The sequence below is a fragment of the Mirounga leonina genome, unplaced genomic scaffold, assembly GCF_011800145.1.
Source record: "Mirounga leonina isolate KUSES-001 unplaced genomic scaffold, KU_Mleo_1.0 Mir_447, whole genome shotgun sequence".
Taxonomy (NCBI): domain Eukaryota; kingdom Metazoa; phylum Chordata; class Mammalia; order Carnivora; family Phocidae; genus Mirounga; species Mirounga leonina.
In genome coordinates, this window is record NW_023270757.1 from 13,748,614 (window position 1) to 13,767,107 (window position 18,494).

Below are 18,494 nucleotides of genomic sequence, written 5' to 3' on the forward strand. Positions count from 1 at the left end.
CTGGGACCCAACTCTGCTTTCTACCCACAGATGAGGATGTGGCCTTGCTGACCCTGTATCTGATTCAAGGGCTGATTGCTTGCAAGAATTTCCTTAAATGGAAACGCCCAGACTCTCAAAAGTAAATTTTTCTAGAATGGAGATGTAAACCCTTAATACAGAGGAACTGTATAGTCACAAAATATGACTTTTATTCAGATCCAGCAGCAGCCAACTCCATGCAGACACTGCCACAACTCTGTAGCCCCCATAGGGAACAAAGTGTAGGAGAAGCACCACCCCCAAGCATTTAGCCTCTGCTCTGCCTGCATGGTCTCCCCATTCTGATCAGTTTCTGTATCTTTGGCTGATTAAAACCAGAATCGGCAATGGAGACATCTGTTGTCTCTTCCCACAGATTCAAAACCCCTTGAAGCACTTCAATTAGTATCAGAAATAGATCTAAAACCCCTGCAGATGATGCCTGAACTGGGACTGGTGCATAGACCCTTCCGAAGTGGCCAGACTTGGAAAAAGATCTGGAAAAGGGGGAAGGACGGAAGAGTAAGCTGAAGAAGGCTCAATTTGAGGCAGAAGAGCCTCTGGCCCAAAGTCTGTGGAGGTTACTCTGGGGAGCTTCTGGGGAGAGTGTGAGTGGAACCTCTCCTCTATGCCCTGCAGCCAGGGCCAGTGACTAAATAGTAGGGCTGTCCTACCTTCTGCTGTGGGTCCACTCAAGCCCTTTTTCTCCTGACAAAAAGCATGGGGGAGAGTAGCTCTATGCTCGCTGATCCCCACTCTTCCTGTGGAAATGGCTATAGAAGTAGGAGGAAACTAAATGTGGGGTATTAAATAGAGAGCAGAAAAGTTTGAAATAGGATACACTTCATTTTCTTTATAAAATTTTAAAAAATTATGTTTTCACTGGTTTTACCTGATAAAGTGAACGAGAGGAAGATTCATTCCAAATGTAAATATTCTAAAACGTCTGTGCTAAATATTTCTCCCCCCAGGCAAACCTGGTGTTAACTTTCTATCACCTGGGATACATGGACTGAGATCTCAACTAAACATTTCTATCGATGAAAAGGTAAGGGATAAGGGATTTCTTTTATTTACTGTATGTTTGATTGAGGAAGACTGATCAGACTCAGGCCCTAATCACTGTAGTATTTTTTTTTTCATCCTTGTTAAGAATTTTTTACTCCAGACCTTTCCTTGGGTTAGAAATCTGTTTTTCAGTATCAGTGCAAAGTCAGCAGGGCATTTGGAAAATAACTTATGTAGAATAAAAAATATATATATACAAACACCAGATAATTGTGCACAAGTCTGAGAAGAGTATGTTGGTCATAGCAAATGTAACTGAACAGAGTGGGAGTTAGCAATATCTAAATTGTTGTAAGAAAAACAACATCCACCAAAACAATTCTACTGTCAATGAAACACAAAGACACCCAGATCTGGGAGATAGGAAGAGGCCAGTTAGATCATTGTTAGATGAGTGTTAGCTACATTCTGGTTCCCTTCCTTAAAAGATTGGGAGAGAAACTAAAAGTGGACAGAGTTGAGCCACAGAATTGAGCTCCAGACTAAAGGAAAATAAAAAGGAAAAAGAAAGGATGGATTCAATCCATTGCTGAGTTTGATTTGTCAGCCCTATTGGAGCCAAGGCAACCTCACTGGCATTAGAAGGCTACACTTAGAGCAGGCAAAACTCATAGTTGTAACCTCCTCTGTGAATTCTACCTGACTGCCTTTAATAGAGTTCGTAGTTTCCTTCTTTGGGCTCCCAGGACATTTTATCCTTATCTTTATTTAGCCTATCTTATTATGGTAATAGAGCACAGTAGCTAAGAGCCTGGGCACTGAATCAGGTTGCCCGGTTTCGACCATTCTTTCCCTTACTACCTATGTAATATATATCAAATTGTAACTTAAATAATCTTTGCCTCAGTTTCCTCATCTGTAAGAGGAGTTAGTAATAGTCCCTATCATAAATGGTACTTTGAAGATTAAATGACATAATACTTGTAAAGCTTTTAAAACACAACTCACGTTATATGTTGAATCAATGTTTATCATCATTTCTTCAAAAAAGTACATCTGCTTACAACAGGTGTGTGAATGAGGGCATGTCAGGAAGAATGTTTAAAGTTGGGCTAAGAAGTTAAAAAAAAATTATGTTTTTATTTCCAGGACACTCCATGCCCCCCTGTATATTGAATTGAAAAGTTTCAAAGCAATCTAACTGAAGTTCTCCATAACTAACCTTTGTGCCTAGATTACTTTTTATCTTTTATCTTTCTTTAAAGATTTTATTTATTTATTTGACAGAGAGACACACAGCTAGAGAGGGAACACAAGCAGGGGGAGCGGGAGAGGGAGAAGACTGCTTCCCACGGAGCAGGGAGCCCAGTGCGGGGCTCGATCCCAGGACGCTGGGATCATGACCTGAGCCGAAGGCAGACGCTTAATGACCGAGCCACCCAGGCGCCCCCAGATTGCATCATTCTTATTCTATTTTTTTTTAAGATTTATTTATTTGACAGAGAGAGACATAGTGAGAGGGGGAACACAAGCAGGGGGAGTGGGAGAAACAGGCTTCCCACTGAGCAGGGAGCCCGATGCGGGGCTCGATCCCAGGACCCTGGGATCGTGACCTGAGCCGAAGGCAGACGCTTAACGACTGAGCCACCCAGGCGCCCCAGGCATCAATAATTTAAATTTTGGAAGCAAAGGCATTGTAGGGATTATTTTTTATGAGCTGGCTAAACAAGTGCTAAAATAAGAAAGGAGAGGTAGGGAGTATGCATGGCCAATCTGTTATCAGTTTATCTCCAATTCCAAAAGTCTTTAAAAATTGGCTTTATTTTCCTTGGTTTCAGTTCATTTAAAAATCTTGGAATGGGGTCACAGTTTATTGGGGTCACAGCTTTCTACCCTAATCCCATCCTTTCTTCAAAAAAGTTTAAAATGTTTTCAAGCCTGGGGAACTATCCTGAAATGATAACGAAAGGAAGCTGAGAATCAGAGAAGTTCACCCTCCGGAGAGTAACAGGCTGCAATTAGGAGCTCTGGCGTTGGACAAGAGGGTGGTGAGAAGTTGGTGGGCCCTACCACACAGCCCATGAGAAATTAAAAGAATTTTAGACAAAATATCAAAATTTTATGTTTTTCTGAAAATCCTAAAAATGACGGTTATCAATGGTGTTACAATACTTAGTGCCCTGTATTTTCATTGCTTTACTGTTCCTTAAAGGAAGATAAGGATTGTTTTGTTTCTTTTTAAGAAAGAGGTGCTTAGGTGATGCTTGAAAGTGGGATTTTCTAGACCTACAAACGTGGAAGCCAATTCCATGACACTGATCCAGTGGTTCAAACAAAAAAAAAGAAAACAAAGACTCCTAAAATTTTTATCTATTAATATAATATATAATTAATATAAACACGTGTGGTATAACAACCTATGCTGTGACATCAAAAGACATCAAAAGACAAGTTAATGGTAACAGGAAAAAGTGTATTAATAAGCCCTCAAATTAGAACAATATAAAAATAAACTTATTAAACAGAAAAAAATTGGACATATCAACATAAACTCTTGATCATTTGAAAAAGAATTATTTTCCTACTCTATCACTAATGTGGCTCCCCTGCCAAAGTAGCTGGTGTTGCATGAAAAAAAAAAAAAAACACCCTTCATTTCAAATTTGATTTCTAATAGAGCACCTTTAAAAAAGAACCTCGGCTCCTTGATGCATTGCTGATGCCATGTTTGAAACAAGGAAATCAAGATGATTTTGCCATTTCTTATTGAAATAAAGCAACAACAGTTTCAAAGATGTCTGGAAGTGGTTTTAAATTAGGAAAATAAAGTCACCTTGAAGAGGCTCCGGGACGCCTGGGGTGGTTCAGTCAGTTAGGCGTCTGCCTTCGGCTCAGGTCATGATCCCAGGGTCCTGGGATCAGGTCCCACGTTGGGCTCCCTGCGCGGGGGGAGCCTGCTTCTTCCTCTGCTTCTCTCTCTGCCCCTCCCCCTGCTCGTGCTTGCTCTCTCTCTCTCTCTCTCAAATAAATAAATAAAATCTTAAAAAAAAAAAAAGAAGAGGCTCCAAATGGTCAAAGTGTGACAGAAGCATTAAGAAGAAAATTACAGTCAATTGGTACCCATTGAATCTATAAGAGGCTATAAACCAAAATGATGCTCAAAAGGGTCAAATAATATAAAGCACAGTCAAGCAAAGTCCTACCTACTGATGTGAATTAAATAAATGCTGCCTGATTACAAAAACATAATCCTATGACCACCCATCAAGGGCCTGAGGGGCACCATATGGTAAAATGCAACATATGGTGAAATGTAATTCCGGTCTTCAAACCAAAATGCCTATTGGAACTAACTGGATTAAAAGCCAGAAAGCACTGGGTGTGATACGCAAACAATGAATCATGGAACACTACATCAAAAACGAATGATGTAATGTATGGTGATTAACATAACATCAAAAAAAAGAAAGCCATAAACCAGAGTCAGGGGTAGACCCCAGGAAAACAGGTTTCTAGAACGGTAGAACACTGAAGGGAGATATTCCTCAGGTACCCATCTGGGAACTGAGCCTACCTTCTTCCTCTAGTAGAATAGGTGGTCTTCTTGACCTTGGTTCTGGCATAAAAATAGGACCCCTTCATGTCTATAAACATTTTATTAAGTGAAAGACACGGATAATCAGTTTTCCTGAGTATAAACCCCTGTGGTAGAGCAATATATCTCTTGTTTCAGACCTGGCAGTGCCTTACACAGAGGCAACTGCATACGCTCACTAGGGAGAGAGAGCCCAGGGAAGTTTTGTTAGGCTAGGTTGCATGCACTTCCACTCTCTCTCATCAAACCATTTCTGCTAGATTTCTATATCCTTGGCTAATTAATTGGAAATTTACAGTGGGAGTGTGTGTCGGGTCTCTCCCGATCAAGCCACAATCAACTGCAGATTCATCATAATGAATTCATACAAAAGTGTTACCAACTTCTGGAAGGTTTTTTGTTATTATGTGTTTTCTCAAAAACTGATACTGGAAGTATACTATACAATGTTCTCCTGTGATTAAGAACTATTCTAGGGTTTAAGTTTAGGAGCTTTGATCATCTATTGTTCCAAATGTTGGTGAGGTGAGAATTATTTTTACATACCAAGGAAAGATTTCATTAAGTTAGTTTTGACAGGTATTTTCACCCTGGTACCATCAAAAGTTAGCTATATAGGAATAGATTAACCAGAAGAGCCACCTTGCTCTGAGCCCTTCACCAGATCCTGTGCAATGTGGGTCCCCGTCCTGAGCCACGCATAGTGATGGCACAAGAATGAATTGTACTGAAGCTTGCCTGGGGAGCTGGCCTGAAGACATAGGCTGAGAAAAAAAAGTAAGTGCTGAACAAGGTCTCAAGTTCCATTACAAGGATGAATGCCAGAAGAAGACATGGAGGATGGCTAGGAGGGTAGAATAACAAAAGACAAGAGGACCTTTGAGGGTAGGAGGTGCTAATATGGAAGCCAACATAACCACTACCTTCCATTATCCACATCAATAACACTGCCTTGAAATAAGGGGCACATGTGAAAAAGCTGACACACCCTTGACATAAAGATGCTCAATAAATACTATTCTTCTTCTTTTCCACTAATCCCATTCATTAGCATTAGAGAACTATTGTAACAAATTTATACCAAGCAGCTTCCATGGGTGGCCAAGTGCTAGTCGAAGAGAGAAAATATTAATTAAACCTAGTTAAAAAAATCTAATTAAAACAATGACTTAGTTTAAAAATTTAGTTAAAATAACATTGAGTAAAATAATACACAAAATAGTAGGAAAAAATTTGTCCACTAAGGTGTTTTCTCTATAAAAGTTCTTCTTTGAATAGGTGTCTATCTCCATGTTAGTAGCCACAGCTCAGAAAACTACGAAAGAGACAAATTTCTCCAATGTCATATTTTTCGAGAGGAGAGGGCATTGAGATAAAAATGATGTACCTCAAATAAGATACTTTTATTAAAAAGCGCTTTGTTCATTGCAATGAACTAATGTATAAAGTGCAAGTGACTCTAGTGTTCTGACACTGTGTATATGGAATATTCTAATCTAATATGAAGGTTCACTGAAGTAATTTGCCCCCGAAAAAAGATCTGTGCATGCCATCTTCTCTCCTCCGCTGCCCTCCATTATTCAGGTGTCTCTTCCTTTGGACACCCTCTAATTTACTCAGGTGTGAGGAGACAGACCCTGTGGTAGCTGTACTTTGCAGGAAGTATATAATTTATGAGTAGCTCATTATTTGCTTTGGAGAAGGAATATATTTTCAAGGCTCATACTTTCAAAACCATTTTACTATTTATTGTGTTCTTTAGTTTTTCTTTTTCCTTAAAAACATCTATGCAACATCCACATAAGTGGTTAGGAATACATCCGATGGAACCTTCTGAAACAGAGCCAGGAAATAGGTCACACTGAATCGTGGCAAAGGGTGGGTGGTCAAGTATCACAACACTACAACATAAACACACGTGCACACGTACACATGCACACACAAATGAAATCTTACATTTGAAAGATAGCAGGTGCCAGCAAAAAGTATGCTTGACAAAAACACTGAAAAATACATATAAAAATTTAGATTAAAATAACAGGGATTAGCTGTGCACTTTCTCTAACATATTTCTATCTTCTAAGACTTTGGAAGCCAAGTATTTTTTTCAAATACCACCTTTAAAAAAAAAAAAAAAGATCTATTTATTTGGGTGGGGAGAAGACAGCATGTGGCAGGGAGAGGCAGAGAGAGAATCCCAAGCTGGCTCCATGCTGAATGTGGAGCCCGTCACTGGGCTCAATCTCACGACCTGAGCCGAAACCAAGAGTCAGATGCTTAACCAACTGTGTCATCCAAGCACCCCTTAAATACCACCTTTTCAATTAAAAGGGTGCTTACTGTCTAATGGAAGAATGCATTATAATAAATAAGATGAAATTTTTACACTATTATCAGAATGAGTTTATGCTCAAAGCCCATTGAAAAAGCTAGTTAGAATATTTTTGGCATTAAAGGAAGAGTAGAAGTTGCCTTAAAATGGTCCTTTTGGTGCAAAAAAACAAATAATTGGGAGAAATGAAAAAAAAAAAAGAAACAAAAACCCTAACGTGAGTAAAAATGTAGATCCTATTGAAGCAACTTCATTTCACCAGAACTATGCAGGCATCCTCTATTCTGTAAAATGACTGGTTAGGCTGCCAACTTTGCCTGAATTTTATTTTATAAGTTTTCACTGCTATGATTCAGCAATTGCCCACTACCTCCAAATAATCAGGTATGGTGAAAATATAGCCAAACTATAGTTCCAGCTCTTGAGAGTATAACCCCTGGTATATACAGTTTACACAAATAGAAATACTAGAATTAATTTGAACTTTTTTATGCTTGAAAAGTAAAGCATATTTAATGCAATAGGGACAATTCACAATGCTCTTAACCAAAGTTTTCAGATTTTATGAATTCCTTCTGGTTAGTTGTCAAACATTTTGGGGAAGAAGCCATACTTGAAGTCCAACTGAAGAATAATGGATAAGTAACAGCTATCAGGAATACATTTTGGAAATCCAGTATTTACAGTGCTTCCCACCAGAGAACTTTGCCAAGGCAATTTACAAACACTAAAATTTTACCTTCATAAGGAAAAACTACCATTTAATATAAATTATACGATGTTTCCCCATGTTTGACAAAGTGTACCAAACTTAAAGTGGATCCATAGAGGACAGTGAGTAGATGTTCTTTTCAGTCATCATTTATGAAACAATTAGTAACATAAACCTGACTGAACCAACACGTCATAGTTAGAAGGAATGACATCCTGATTAAACATATGGATCTTGGTTTAATAGCAACTTTAATATAATCATTTAGTAACCACAGAGCTTTGGAATATTAAAATAAGAATGTGTGATCCCAAGCAAAGCTTCAAATGAACACCTCTAGCTCCATTCAAGGCTTGGAGTTTGGAATTCAACAAATAATAGAGAATGGGCTGAAAAAGCATTTACATTCCAGCACCTGTTGCTCATTAACTGAATCCACTTGGGCAAGGAATTGAACCTTTTTGTACTTGGGTTTCTTATCCTTGAAGCAGGGATACTACTACTCATGAGGCCCAGTTCGCACAGAATTATAGCACCAAAGCCAGCAGCAGCAGTAGCGGTAAACGAGAGAGTAATAATACAACTTCCGTTTTCTGAGGGCTCATCCTGTGCCATGGGCTGAAAACAAGACAGTGAGACAGGCAAGCCTTTGTTTGTAGACAGGGAAGCTGAGGCTCCAAGACAAGAACTCGCACAAGGTTGCACATGTGTGCTGGCAAAGTCCAAGTGTGAACATAAACTACTCTGACTTGGGAGGTCATGATCTGGTTCACATCTCAAAATGCATTCCCATGTGTCATCTAATGAGGTAATGCTATTGACCGCACGTTGTAAACGGCAAAGCACCACCGTAATGCAATGTGTTATTACTGTAGTTTTTTAAAAAGTTGCTAAAATGTATTTTCTGCTGAATATATAATACTATTCTTAGCAAAAGCCCATCAGTTCAAGAAACTAAGGAAAAAGCATGAATGAATATGCAACTTGTCACCTAAAACATGGAAAGTAAAACAGATGTGACAGTTGGTGATGTCATCTCATACATTTGTGCATTCACACACAACCGAACAAAGTCCCAACCCACAAACATCAAGTATCTCTCAAGACACCAACAGAAGTTGCTGGAATCATTAAAAAGCCAGGAGATTTGTTGTGTATGGGTCATGGTTCCCCAAGCCCTTACTGACAACCTGGCAGGCTGCTCACAGGAAGTTATTAGAGACATAGGACAAGTATGTTAGGCTGCAAATAGTCTGTGGCCAAGCCTCCCAGGGATAACAAAGGGCAGCAAGTTAGCAAAGCTGCCCCTTGTTGGCAGCCCAAAACAATTACAGTGAACTGGAAAAGTAACAAAGGCATATCACCCATCTTCACACTGTCCTAATTTTTCTAAGCATTTAAAACAAATGAAAGATTCCATTTGCCAACAACAGGTAAACTAATTTATGGTTAAATTCACATGTTATTTACTTGCAAACACTCTTTGCCCAGAAAAAGGTTCAGTCCTGAGTAAAATAGAAAAGGCAGAAAAAGTGACCTCTATACTTCTCTTCTACATTTCTGCTTTTCTGAAATTGTCCTCACTCCTCCTAGAGCCTCCATGATGCACCTAGCTTATCCCACCTCAGGTGGCAAGGCCCCAGATATTTGTCACCACCCGCCCTCTTCCCTTTACTGTGTTACTGCTCTTTGTTTCTTCTAGAAGAGATGAAATAAAACCTGAAGGCCAAGATGTACAGGTATGTGGATCAGGACACTAATGAGTCCTGGGCAAATACGAGTAAATAATAATGTACAATCCCTGCCCTTAAGGAACTCACAGCCTGGACATGTCAACAATGAGTAACATTACAGAGTAGAGCATGCTAGCCCTGGGAAGTGTACAGGAGGGAATTCATATGCAGTCTTGGCATCAGGGAAGGAAGGGAAGGCCTTACCACGTTTGGGTTGACCTTATGTCGAAAGCATGTGATGTTCACCACGTATGGCCAATCATCAGGCTCCATCAGCACCCCAGCAGCATGAGCACACGTGACATGGAAGGAGGCTGGGCAGCGGCCATAGGAACACTGGATACAGGCTCCAGAGACCTTCTTAACCCGGTATCTGCAGAAGATGCATTTCTGGAGGGTTAAAACAAAGACAAACATCAATTCCAACTGTAACTCAGCCGATTTCCACACTTCATAGAATAATTGCTATTAGAGAGGCAGAAAACTGATTACATCAATAAGTCTTGACCCTGCAGGGGCCCTAGTGGTGAGAGCAACTGTGACAATGTAAGTTGTGTATTTTTAATGACACATACTACCAAACATATATTGAAATACTTCCTGTGGTTAGGAAAGCCAAACCCTTTTGCATATGCTTCTCCAGGCACAGTAAGGAAAGCCCCCAGGGGTGCTCCTGTAAATCACCCATGAATGCTTAAGTTACTTCTCTTTTACCTCCTGCATGGCAGGACTTTTGGTACAACAAGAGATAGAATATGGGTTTGGAAGGTAGGTACCTACTCTCCTAAATTAGATGAGATCTTCAGGTCTTAGTTTTCTATTTATAAGGAACTGTAAAGTGTTAATGGTCCAATGTGGAAACTAGAGGCTCAAGTGTTTAATAATACAAATCTGAACCCTTCATGACTGATAAAAAATATGCTTCCCAAAGTGAGAAAATTGAAAATCACCCCAAAGGGCATAATTTTGTTGAGTATCTATAGCTGACTATGCCTGGTGAAGAGAGAATGAAAATAAAAACAGCAATAATGATTACCACAATCTAAAAATTAAATTGCATACAATTAGCCCTAGACATTTTCACTATATTTGTGCTTCACTAAATGTACAATTAGTGAATACTTGAAGGTTAGAAAAAAATGGTCGTAGAACAACATAAGGTAGGTTCAGAAAGCAGAAGAAAGAGAATGATAAAAAGCTTGACTTTTTGTTCCTAAGGATGAAAAAGGTCTGCAATCTGATCAAATACTGGTGCAGCTGCTCTTCTTTTATAGGTACATTTTCCTTCCTGGGACAGAAAAGGTACTTAAACTCAATGCCTTTGGGGATCATAATATTTTATCACAGACCTGTAAGAATCAATGTGCACTTAACTTCTAACTCTTCCTCGCCCTACATCAGATCAGCAACTTTAGTCTTATAGATTCTGTACCTTAATCTTGCCCTGATCTCTCCCTGCCCATCTATACCAACTGCCACTGCCTCTGCCCATGGTACCCAGCATAGTAATATCCTCCTAACTGGTCTTTATTTTATTCCATTTCAATTCATCTTCCCCAGGCCTGCCAGAGTGATCTCTTTACAACATAAATCCAATGTCAGTCTCCTGCTTAAATGACCTTCAGTGGGTTCTCCTTATCTCCAAAACATTCCAGAAAAAAAAGGAGAAGGAATAGCATGAGATAGAAGAGGCTTATAATAGACCCTTATAGTCCATCTGAGCAATCTTATTTCTCACTAGTCCCCATAAGGGCCCCACACTCCAGACATTTATCTGCTCTCCCTATATATCTGGATTCAATGTACAATTAAGTATTTTTAAGTGGGAGTTAAGGATGTGGCTTAGTTGATTAAGAAACTACACACGTACTCACACACAGAACCACAGAACTGAAACAAGACCCATTATAATCTGAATAAAAGTATTACTTTCTTGGTATCTTGGCAATTTTTAAAAAGACTTTATCTATTTATTTGAGAGAGAGAGAGAGCACAAGCAGGGGGAGGGGCAGAGGGAGAAGCAGACTCCCTGCTGAGTAGGGAAGCCTGATGAGGGGGAGGGGGGATCCCCAGACCCTGGGATCATGACCTGAGCTGAAGGCAGCTGCTTAACTGACTGAGCCACCCAGGTGCTCTCAACAATTCTTGTTATCAGTTTCAATACATTCTTGGTAATTCTTGGCATTCTAATATTTTTTGCCAATTCCAATTTTTTGAAATGTGATGGTAGATATAATAGCAAAAACTCGTATCAGGAGCCCCAGGAATAATCAGACAATCTTTTAAGAGCCTAATCATACTACCTGGAAGTCAGCATTTGACTTAAGTTCAGATATTGACAGATATGAAAGGAAAAATGGTTTCCCATTTCCCCAATTAATTCTAAGAGTAGGAAAGAGTATTATGACTTAAGCTAGTTAATGAATTGGTAACTCCAACCTCTTCCACCATTAACTGCCTCATTAAACAGAGGCCCTCCAGAAAAGGCAAAAGAAACAGAGATTATACACTTAAGCCAGTGAGGATTCAATCCTTGGAATCTAGTAAGGGAAGGGCTCTCCTTTTCAAGGAAGACAAGAGGTGGTCATTTCTAAGGATATAACCAGTATCCTTACAAAGTCAACCTAACTGCAGACTACTATAATTTGATGCTTTGGAAGATGTTTATTCATAGAGTTGGGAAGTTTGACTTTTAAGTCAAATCTCCTCAGGTTTTTGAGGAGATAGAGAAATACATAAAACCAAGTAGGGGAGCCATTCTGTATCTTATAGTACAGTCTGTGTTGTATTTCCAAACCCCATTTTCACTTGCTTGCTACTAAACCAGTTGTTCTGTAACCTGGATGAAACATCTGTGGCAATCTGACACCTACACATGTCTGGGCTACAGAACTTAATTCAGCAGGGCAAAGAAAAGGACAAACAGACAGTTCTTAAGAATGTTACAATGGAATAAGCACTATGAAAGAAATAGAGACAAGGTGGTATGTGGAACCCGAATGAGTGGTGCAATGAGTTATGCTTGGAGGCAAGACAGGGAAGAAGGCCTTCAGGAAACACATGGCTGATTGGATCAAGATGGTGGACTCAGCCTGTGCCACAACTTTCCCAGCTCTAACCCCTAAGTAAAGATAAAGGGAAAAGAGTGAAAATATAATAGTACTGCCTACCAAGAAAAGGTACAACTAATCCCAGGGAGCAGATCCCCAGCAAACAGTTATTAGTAGGTATCTCTGAGGGGATAGTTTTGGCAAGGCCAATGCCAAGAGTGGAAGCAAATACTAAAAGACAAGCTACGCACTGCTGGACCAGCCCATGGCCCATCCTGCCCCAAACATCATCAGCAGGTGAGGTAATCCTATCTGATCTGAATCAGAGTCCTATGATCTGCCTCATCATTCACCAGCAAGCCAAGTGGATTCTCATTTGGGCTGAGGAAAGAAAAAGTGCACCCATGATGCACAACTAAAATACAATCAGATACTTTAAAAATCACAAACATTTGAGGGAAAACAAAAATAAATGAGAGGTGCTATGATTACTCAATAGAAGAATATCTGACCTAAGGAGTCAGGTAAGTGGAAGCACAGATGAGTTAAAAAGAGGTACAGTATATATTATGACAGAAATTCCAAAATATATCCCATCATTAGGAAAAAAGTAACAACTACATAGCTAAGAAATTCAAAATACCAGTCAAAAAGAATCAAGATGTGCTGAATATTAGATTGTATCCTATTGAAGATCAAATTAGCAACTGGAAGATGGAACCTAGAGATTGTACAGAACCTAGAAGAAAATTAAAAAAAAAAAGAAAACAGAACATAAATGCTAAGTAATATGGAAAAGAGATCCAGATGTTCTATTATCTTTCTAAAAGGCATCTTATAAGAATAAAAAAAGAGAAAAGTACAGAAATTTTCCAGATCTATAAAAAAGCCCAACAAGTAGGATTAATTTAAAAAATCACCTACACACATCTTAGATCTCAAAATAAAAAGAGAAAAATCCCCAAATCTTCCAGAGAACAAAAGAGAAAAATCAGATTACCATCAGATCTCTAATTTGCAACAGTGAATGCTAACAGACAATGAAACAATGTCTTCAGTTTCCGGAGGAAAATTAAATTTGGTCTATATTCAGCCTAATTATCATTCAAATGTGAGGGCGAACATAAAGACTTTTTCTTTTCTTTTTCATATACAAAGATGAGAAGTATGTGTGAAGCGAAGAGCAACCAAAATGCTAAATATGTAGATAAGTCTAAATGAATATTGACTTTATAAACAATAATAGTAATGTCTTCTGGGTTTCAAATATAGAGAATATGAACAGATAACAACTGAAACATATAAGGAAGAAGTGGTAAAAGACGTTTAAAATGTTCTAATGTTCTTGAATTGTCTGGGAAAGGGGTAAAAGTACCAATTAACTAATAGTGTGAAAAACAAAACAGAATAAGGAAAAATAATGAATTCAAACAAAGACACAAAAGGAAGGAAAAAGAAGCAGAACAAACAGGAGCAAAGGGAAAGAACATTGTAAGTTGGCAGAACTAAACCCAAATATGTCAGTATGTTATGTGTAAACAGACCAGGGATAGCAAACTTTTTCTTAAAGTGACAGATAATAAATATTTTAGGCTAGTATGGTATAGAGTCCCAGTTGCAACCACTCAACTCTGCCACTGTAGCACAAAAGCAGCCACAGATAATCTGCAAATGATGCCTGTCATTGTGTTCCAATAAAACTTTATTTGTAACAGCAAGCACATACCTTAGTTCACTGACCCTTGCTATAGGCCTTGGGCACGTATTTGAAGTTAGTATAATAGAATTAGTATTTAAGAATGATCACTCTAACTCTTAATGATAAAGAACAAACAGGGTTGATGGAGGGAGGTGGGTGGGGATGGGCTAAATAGATGGTGGGTATTAAGAAGGGCACTTGTTATGATGAGCACTGGGTGTTGTATGCAAGTGACGAATCACCAAATTCTACTCCAGAAACCAATATTGCACTGTATGTTAACTACCTAAAATTTAAATTAAAAAAAAAAAAGAAAGAATGATCACTCTATCAGCAAGATGGATTGAGGTGGGAAAACAAACTATTAGGAAGCCACAGAAATATTGAGGCACAGGATGATGAGGACTTGGATTAGGGAAATAGCTATTGGGAGGAAGGTAAATTTTGAGTTTTTTATTCTTGTTGCCCTTTATTGACAGAGATTTTATGCCTTCCTCTAAACAGAGCTGCTCCCTTAAGATCAGGGTTGGACACTCTGTCTTCTGTAGGAAAGAACCTCTCTAGCAGCGGCCTTAGTGTGAAAATGGATAGGGGGTAGGGGCAACACCAATTCTAGAGGGACAGGGATAGTAGGGAGTGCATGAACAGCAAGATTATCAGGCATTTAAAAGCAGAAAAAGTTCAGAAAGATAGGGTCATCCTTCCTGCAATTCACAGAGGTGCCAGTGTGCCACTGGGAAAAGGATGAGGAGCCAACTGGTGGATGATGGTTAATGAAGGCTTTGAGAAGTTAAATAAGGCAGCCTAGAGGACCATCATTTTGGATGCTTTAGAACGAAGTCCAGGCGGGGCTGCCACTCAGGAAGGCCAATGCAGCACTGCAGGAAAACACTAGCATAGATGACACTAGAGAGACTTTAAAGTGTCCTTTACCTTAATGGTTCCCTAGGAAGGATGCCTGGGATGTAACAGCTACTCAGTTAATGTTTGCTCAAACTGAATCCGAGCACGTAGGTCAGGGTGGATATGGATCAGGGATATGAGAGTAGATATGGGCCTGCTCATATGTTTCCTCAACAGTAAAAAAAAAAAAAAAAAAAAAAAAGCCCTCATTATAGAACTATGCCACAGGGATATTAGAGCAGGTCAGAGTCACAGGGAGTCCTGCTTAAAACACAGATTGCTGGGGCGCCTGGGTGGCTCAGTCGGTTAAGCGGCTGCCTTCCGCTCAGGTCATGATCCCGGGGTCTTGGGATGGAGTCCTGCGTGGAACTCCCTGCTCAGTCAGGAGTCTGCTTCTCCCTTTGCCTCTCCCCCCTGCTCATGTGTACATTCTCTCTCTCTCTCTTTCTCTCTCCCCCTCCCTCTCTCGCAAAAATAAATAAATAAAATCTTTAAGAAAAAATGGTCCTTTCAATTTAGAAACCCATCGAGGGGCACCTGGGTGGCACAGTCGGTTAAGCATCCGACTCTTGGTTTAAGCTCAGGTTGTGATCTTAGGGTCATGAGGTGGAGCCCCCTTGTCAGGCGCCATGCTCAGCACAGAGTCTGCTTAAGTTTCTCTCTCCCTCTCCCTATGCCCCTCCCCCCTCTTCTCTCTCTAAAATAAATAAATCTTTTTTAAAAAAGGGGGGGCACCTGGGTGGCTCAGTCGGTTAAGCGTCTGCCTTCGGCTCAGGTCATGATCCCAGGGTCCTGGGATCAAGCCCCGCATTGGGCTCCCTGCTCAGCGGGAAGCCTGCTTCTCCCTCTCCCACTCCCCCTGCTTGTGTTCCCTCTCTCGCTGTGTCTCTCTCTGTCAAATAAATAAATAAAATCTTTAAAAAAAAAAATTTATAAAAAAACAGATTGCTGGCCCCACCCCCAGAGTTTCAGTGTGCTGGGCTAGGGCCACTGAATTTGCATTTCTAACAAGTTCCCAATGGTGCTGATGCTGTTGATCCAGGGATCACACTTTGAGAACCAAGGGCTGAGGGTTAAAGAGTTAAAGGATGTCAGTTATTCTGAGAGCCTGTAGGATAACGCAATTCAAGAAGTGCAATGATTTTTCATCTATTCTTCTGTGTCAAGGGCTGAGAGAATCCTGAGGCGGGTATGATTTATAGAGTACTGTACCTTCTTGGGGGACTGGATTTCCATACTTATTCCAATGGCATAGGCCATTAAGGCTCCTAATGGATTGAGGAATTAATGAAGTATCTGGCAATGAGGCTTTGTGTATCATTAGATTCCTTGAGCACACTGCTTGGCAAAGGGCATCAAGAAATGATGAGCTGTGAAGGAGTTGGAAGTTCAAAGCACATCCCATCCCCCCTTTTTTTCTTTTAATATGATTTGTAGTATGATTTTACTGTTGTTTCGACAATGTTATGATTCTTTTTCCTTCCATAAATAGGCAGGTAATTCCAAAACAGGCACAATGCTTTTTAATTAGTGTTTCCCTATCAGACAAGTAACAAGCTAATGATAATATTAGCTAATTCCCTTTTTCTTTTGCTCTCTCAAGACACTTTTCCCAAGCACTAAACAGCAAACTAACGTTCCCAATTGAAAGAGGGAATAATGTTAGACTCAATGGATAACCCTATTGTTGAGGCTGAAACTTGCATTTTACTCCAAGACCTTGAACACAGGTTTTAAAGGAGAACCTTCCCAATCTCTTTCAATTCTACCTGTAAAATTTATGTTCTGTTCATCAGTATTAAGTCAATCACTTAGGTGCTAATACTGGCCAGCACTGGAGGAATACTGAGATGACGCAGTCTGAGTTGTACAGCAGAGAGCTCCCAGTCCAGGGGAGGAGACAGACATGTAAACACCTTAGCCAGAAGGAAGAGCAGGATGCAACCGCTGTCATGTGAGAGCAAGATTCAGAAGGACCAGAGAGAGGAGTAGAATGATACCAAGAGAAATCAGTTTACCCAGACAGCTCAAGAGCAGTTGGGGAAGGAGGGGAGAGGGAACATGGGAAACCGAGACCCGCCGTGGACGGACACTACAGGACTGGGCTGCTTTTGTGAGAGGCGGCAATTAATATGCAGACTCACACCACACAGAATTGTCTGATCTCAGCCATCTAGCATATTACAAATAGCAGACACTATGAAATGGTACAGTAAAACTCAATTCTGAATACTCATGCATCAGCTCATAACGTAAGTCCTGTGTTTCCTCCTTATGGAAAGTTATTTCTACACTTCAAGTTCAGAGCATTAAAATATATGGCCTATGGTGTCAAGCGTGTTGAATTAAATTCTTATTTATGATATGTATCAGAAGTCATTTAGCTCATTGCTTGTTGTTTGGTGAGATTCACCCCACAAAAAATGAGAAGCTAAGAAAAAGTCAAGTAGCAGGATAAAGAGGAAAGGGCGCAGGAATGAGCTCAGCCAGGCCAAGAGACAGAGCTAGAAAAATGCGCAGAGGTGGTAGGGACCAGGTCAAAGGCTACACTTATTCAAAACAAGGCTAGGCAGTCATTGTTGGCCCTGAGTTATATTAAATAAGAAGCACAAAAGAATTCTAGAACTGGAAAAGCCACTGCAGTTCAGACACAGACTGACAGATTAACAAATGACTCTTTTTTTTTTTTAAGATTTTATTTATTTATTTGAGAGAGAGAGAATGAGAGACAGAGAGCACGAGAGGGAAGAGGGCAGAGGGAGAAGCAGACCCCCTGCCGAGCAGGGAGCCCGATGCGGGACTCGATCCCGGGACTCCAGGATCATGACCTAAGCCGAAGGCAGTCGCTTAACCAACTGAGCCACCCAGGCGCCCCAACAAATGACTCTTAAAAAGTACTATGTCAACAGCCCAGTCACACTTTTTATTTTCGATCAGAAGATACACCACAGGGAAGCTCATCAAATAGGAATCCTTCTGGAAGCACCTTTTAATCCCAGCACCAGAACACTGACTACATATAGCAGGTGCTCAATAAATATTTAGTGACTAAATGAATGATTGTTTCCTTATTATATATTATGTGTTAATTCATTATTTCAGCCATTCAATATCTATTAAATATCTTTCATATAAAAGGCATTTTGCAAAATGTGACAGGAGATATAAAAATGAAACAGATACCATCTGTGTATCCAACCAGATTAATCTGGCATATAAGAATAGCTGTAACAAAAGCTTTGCAGTGGTCATCACAATAATCAAGATGAAGTGCTACTGGATTTAGGAGAGAGGGCTGGAGAACCAAGGTGAGACCAACATGTGTGCCTCAGCTGGTTACCTTCCTCCAACCCAGCACCTTCCACCATTCTTCTACTGAGAAGTCTCAAAGAGGGGCAAGGGCAAGAGAGGATGAACTTCATGACAGCCACTCAAGGGACA

At 40.0% G+C, this 18,494-nt stretch overlaps 1 protein-coding gene across 10 annotated transcripts in view; it reads right to left on the bottom strand.

The window, feature by feature from the left end:
- The window catches only part of KDM4C (lysine demethylase 4C), a 457,231-nt gene that overhangs the window by 54,890 nt on the left and 383,847 nt on the right, over nt 1–18,494 (bottom strand). For 9 of the 10 annotated variants that reach the window (XR_004676204.1, XR_004676205.1, XM_034987990.1 and 6 more), the window contains one exon: nt 9,606–9,791. Coding sequence is in view for 8 of the 10 variants with exons in the window: in XM_034987990.1 (XP_034843881.1) it covers nt 9,606–9,791 (186 nt within the window). In the remaining 2 variants the exon portion in view is untranslated. Of the gene's footprint in view, nt 1–9,598; nt 9,792–18,494 lie in introns of those variants that run through there. The other variant, XM_034987997.1, reaches the window with a different exon arrangement.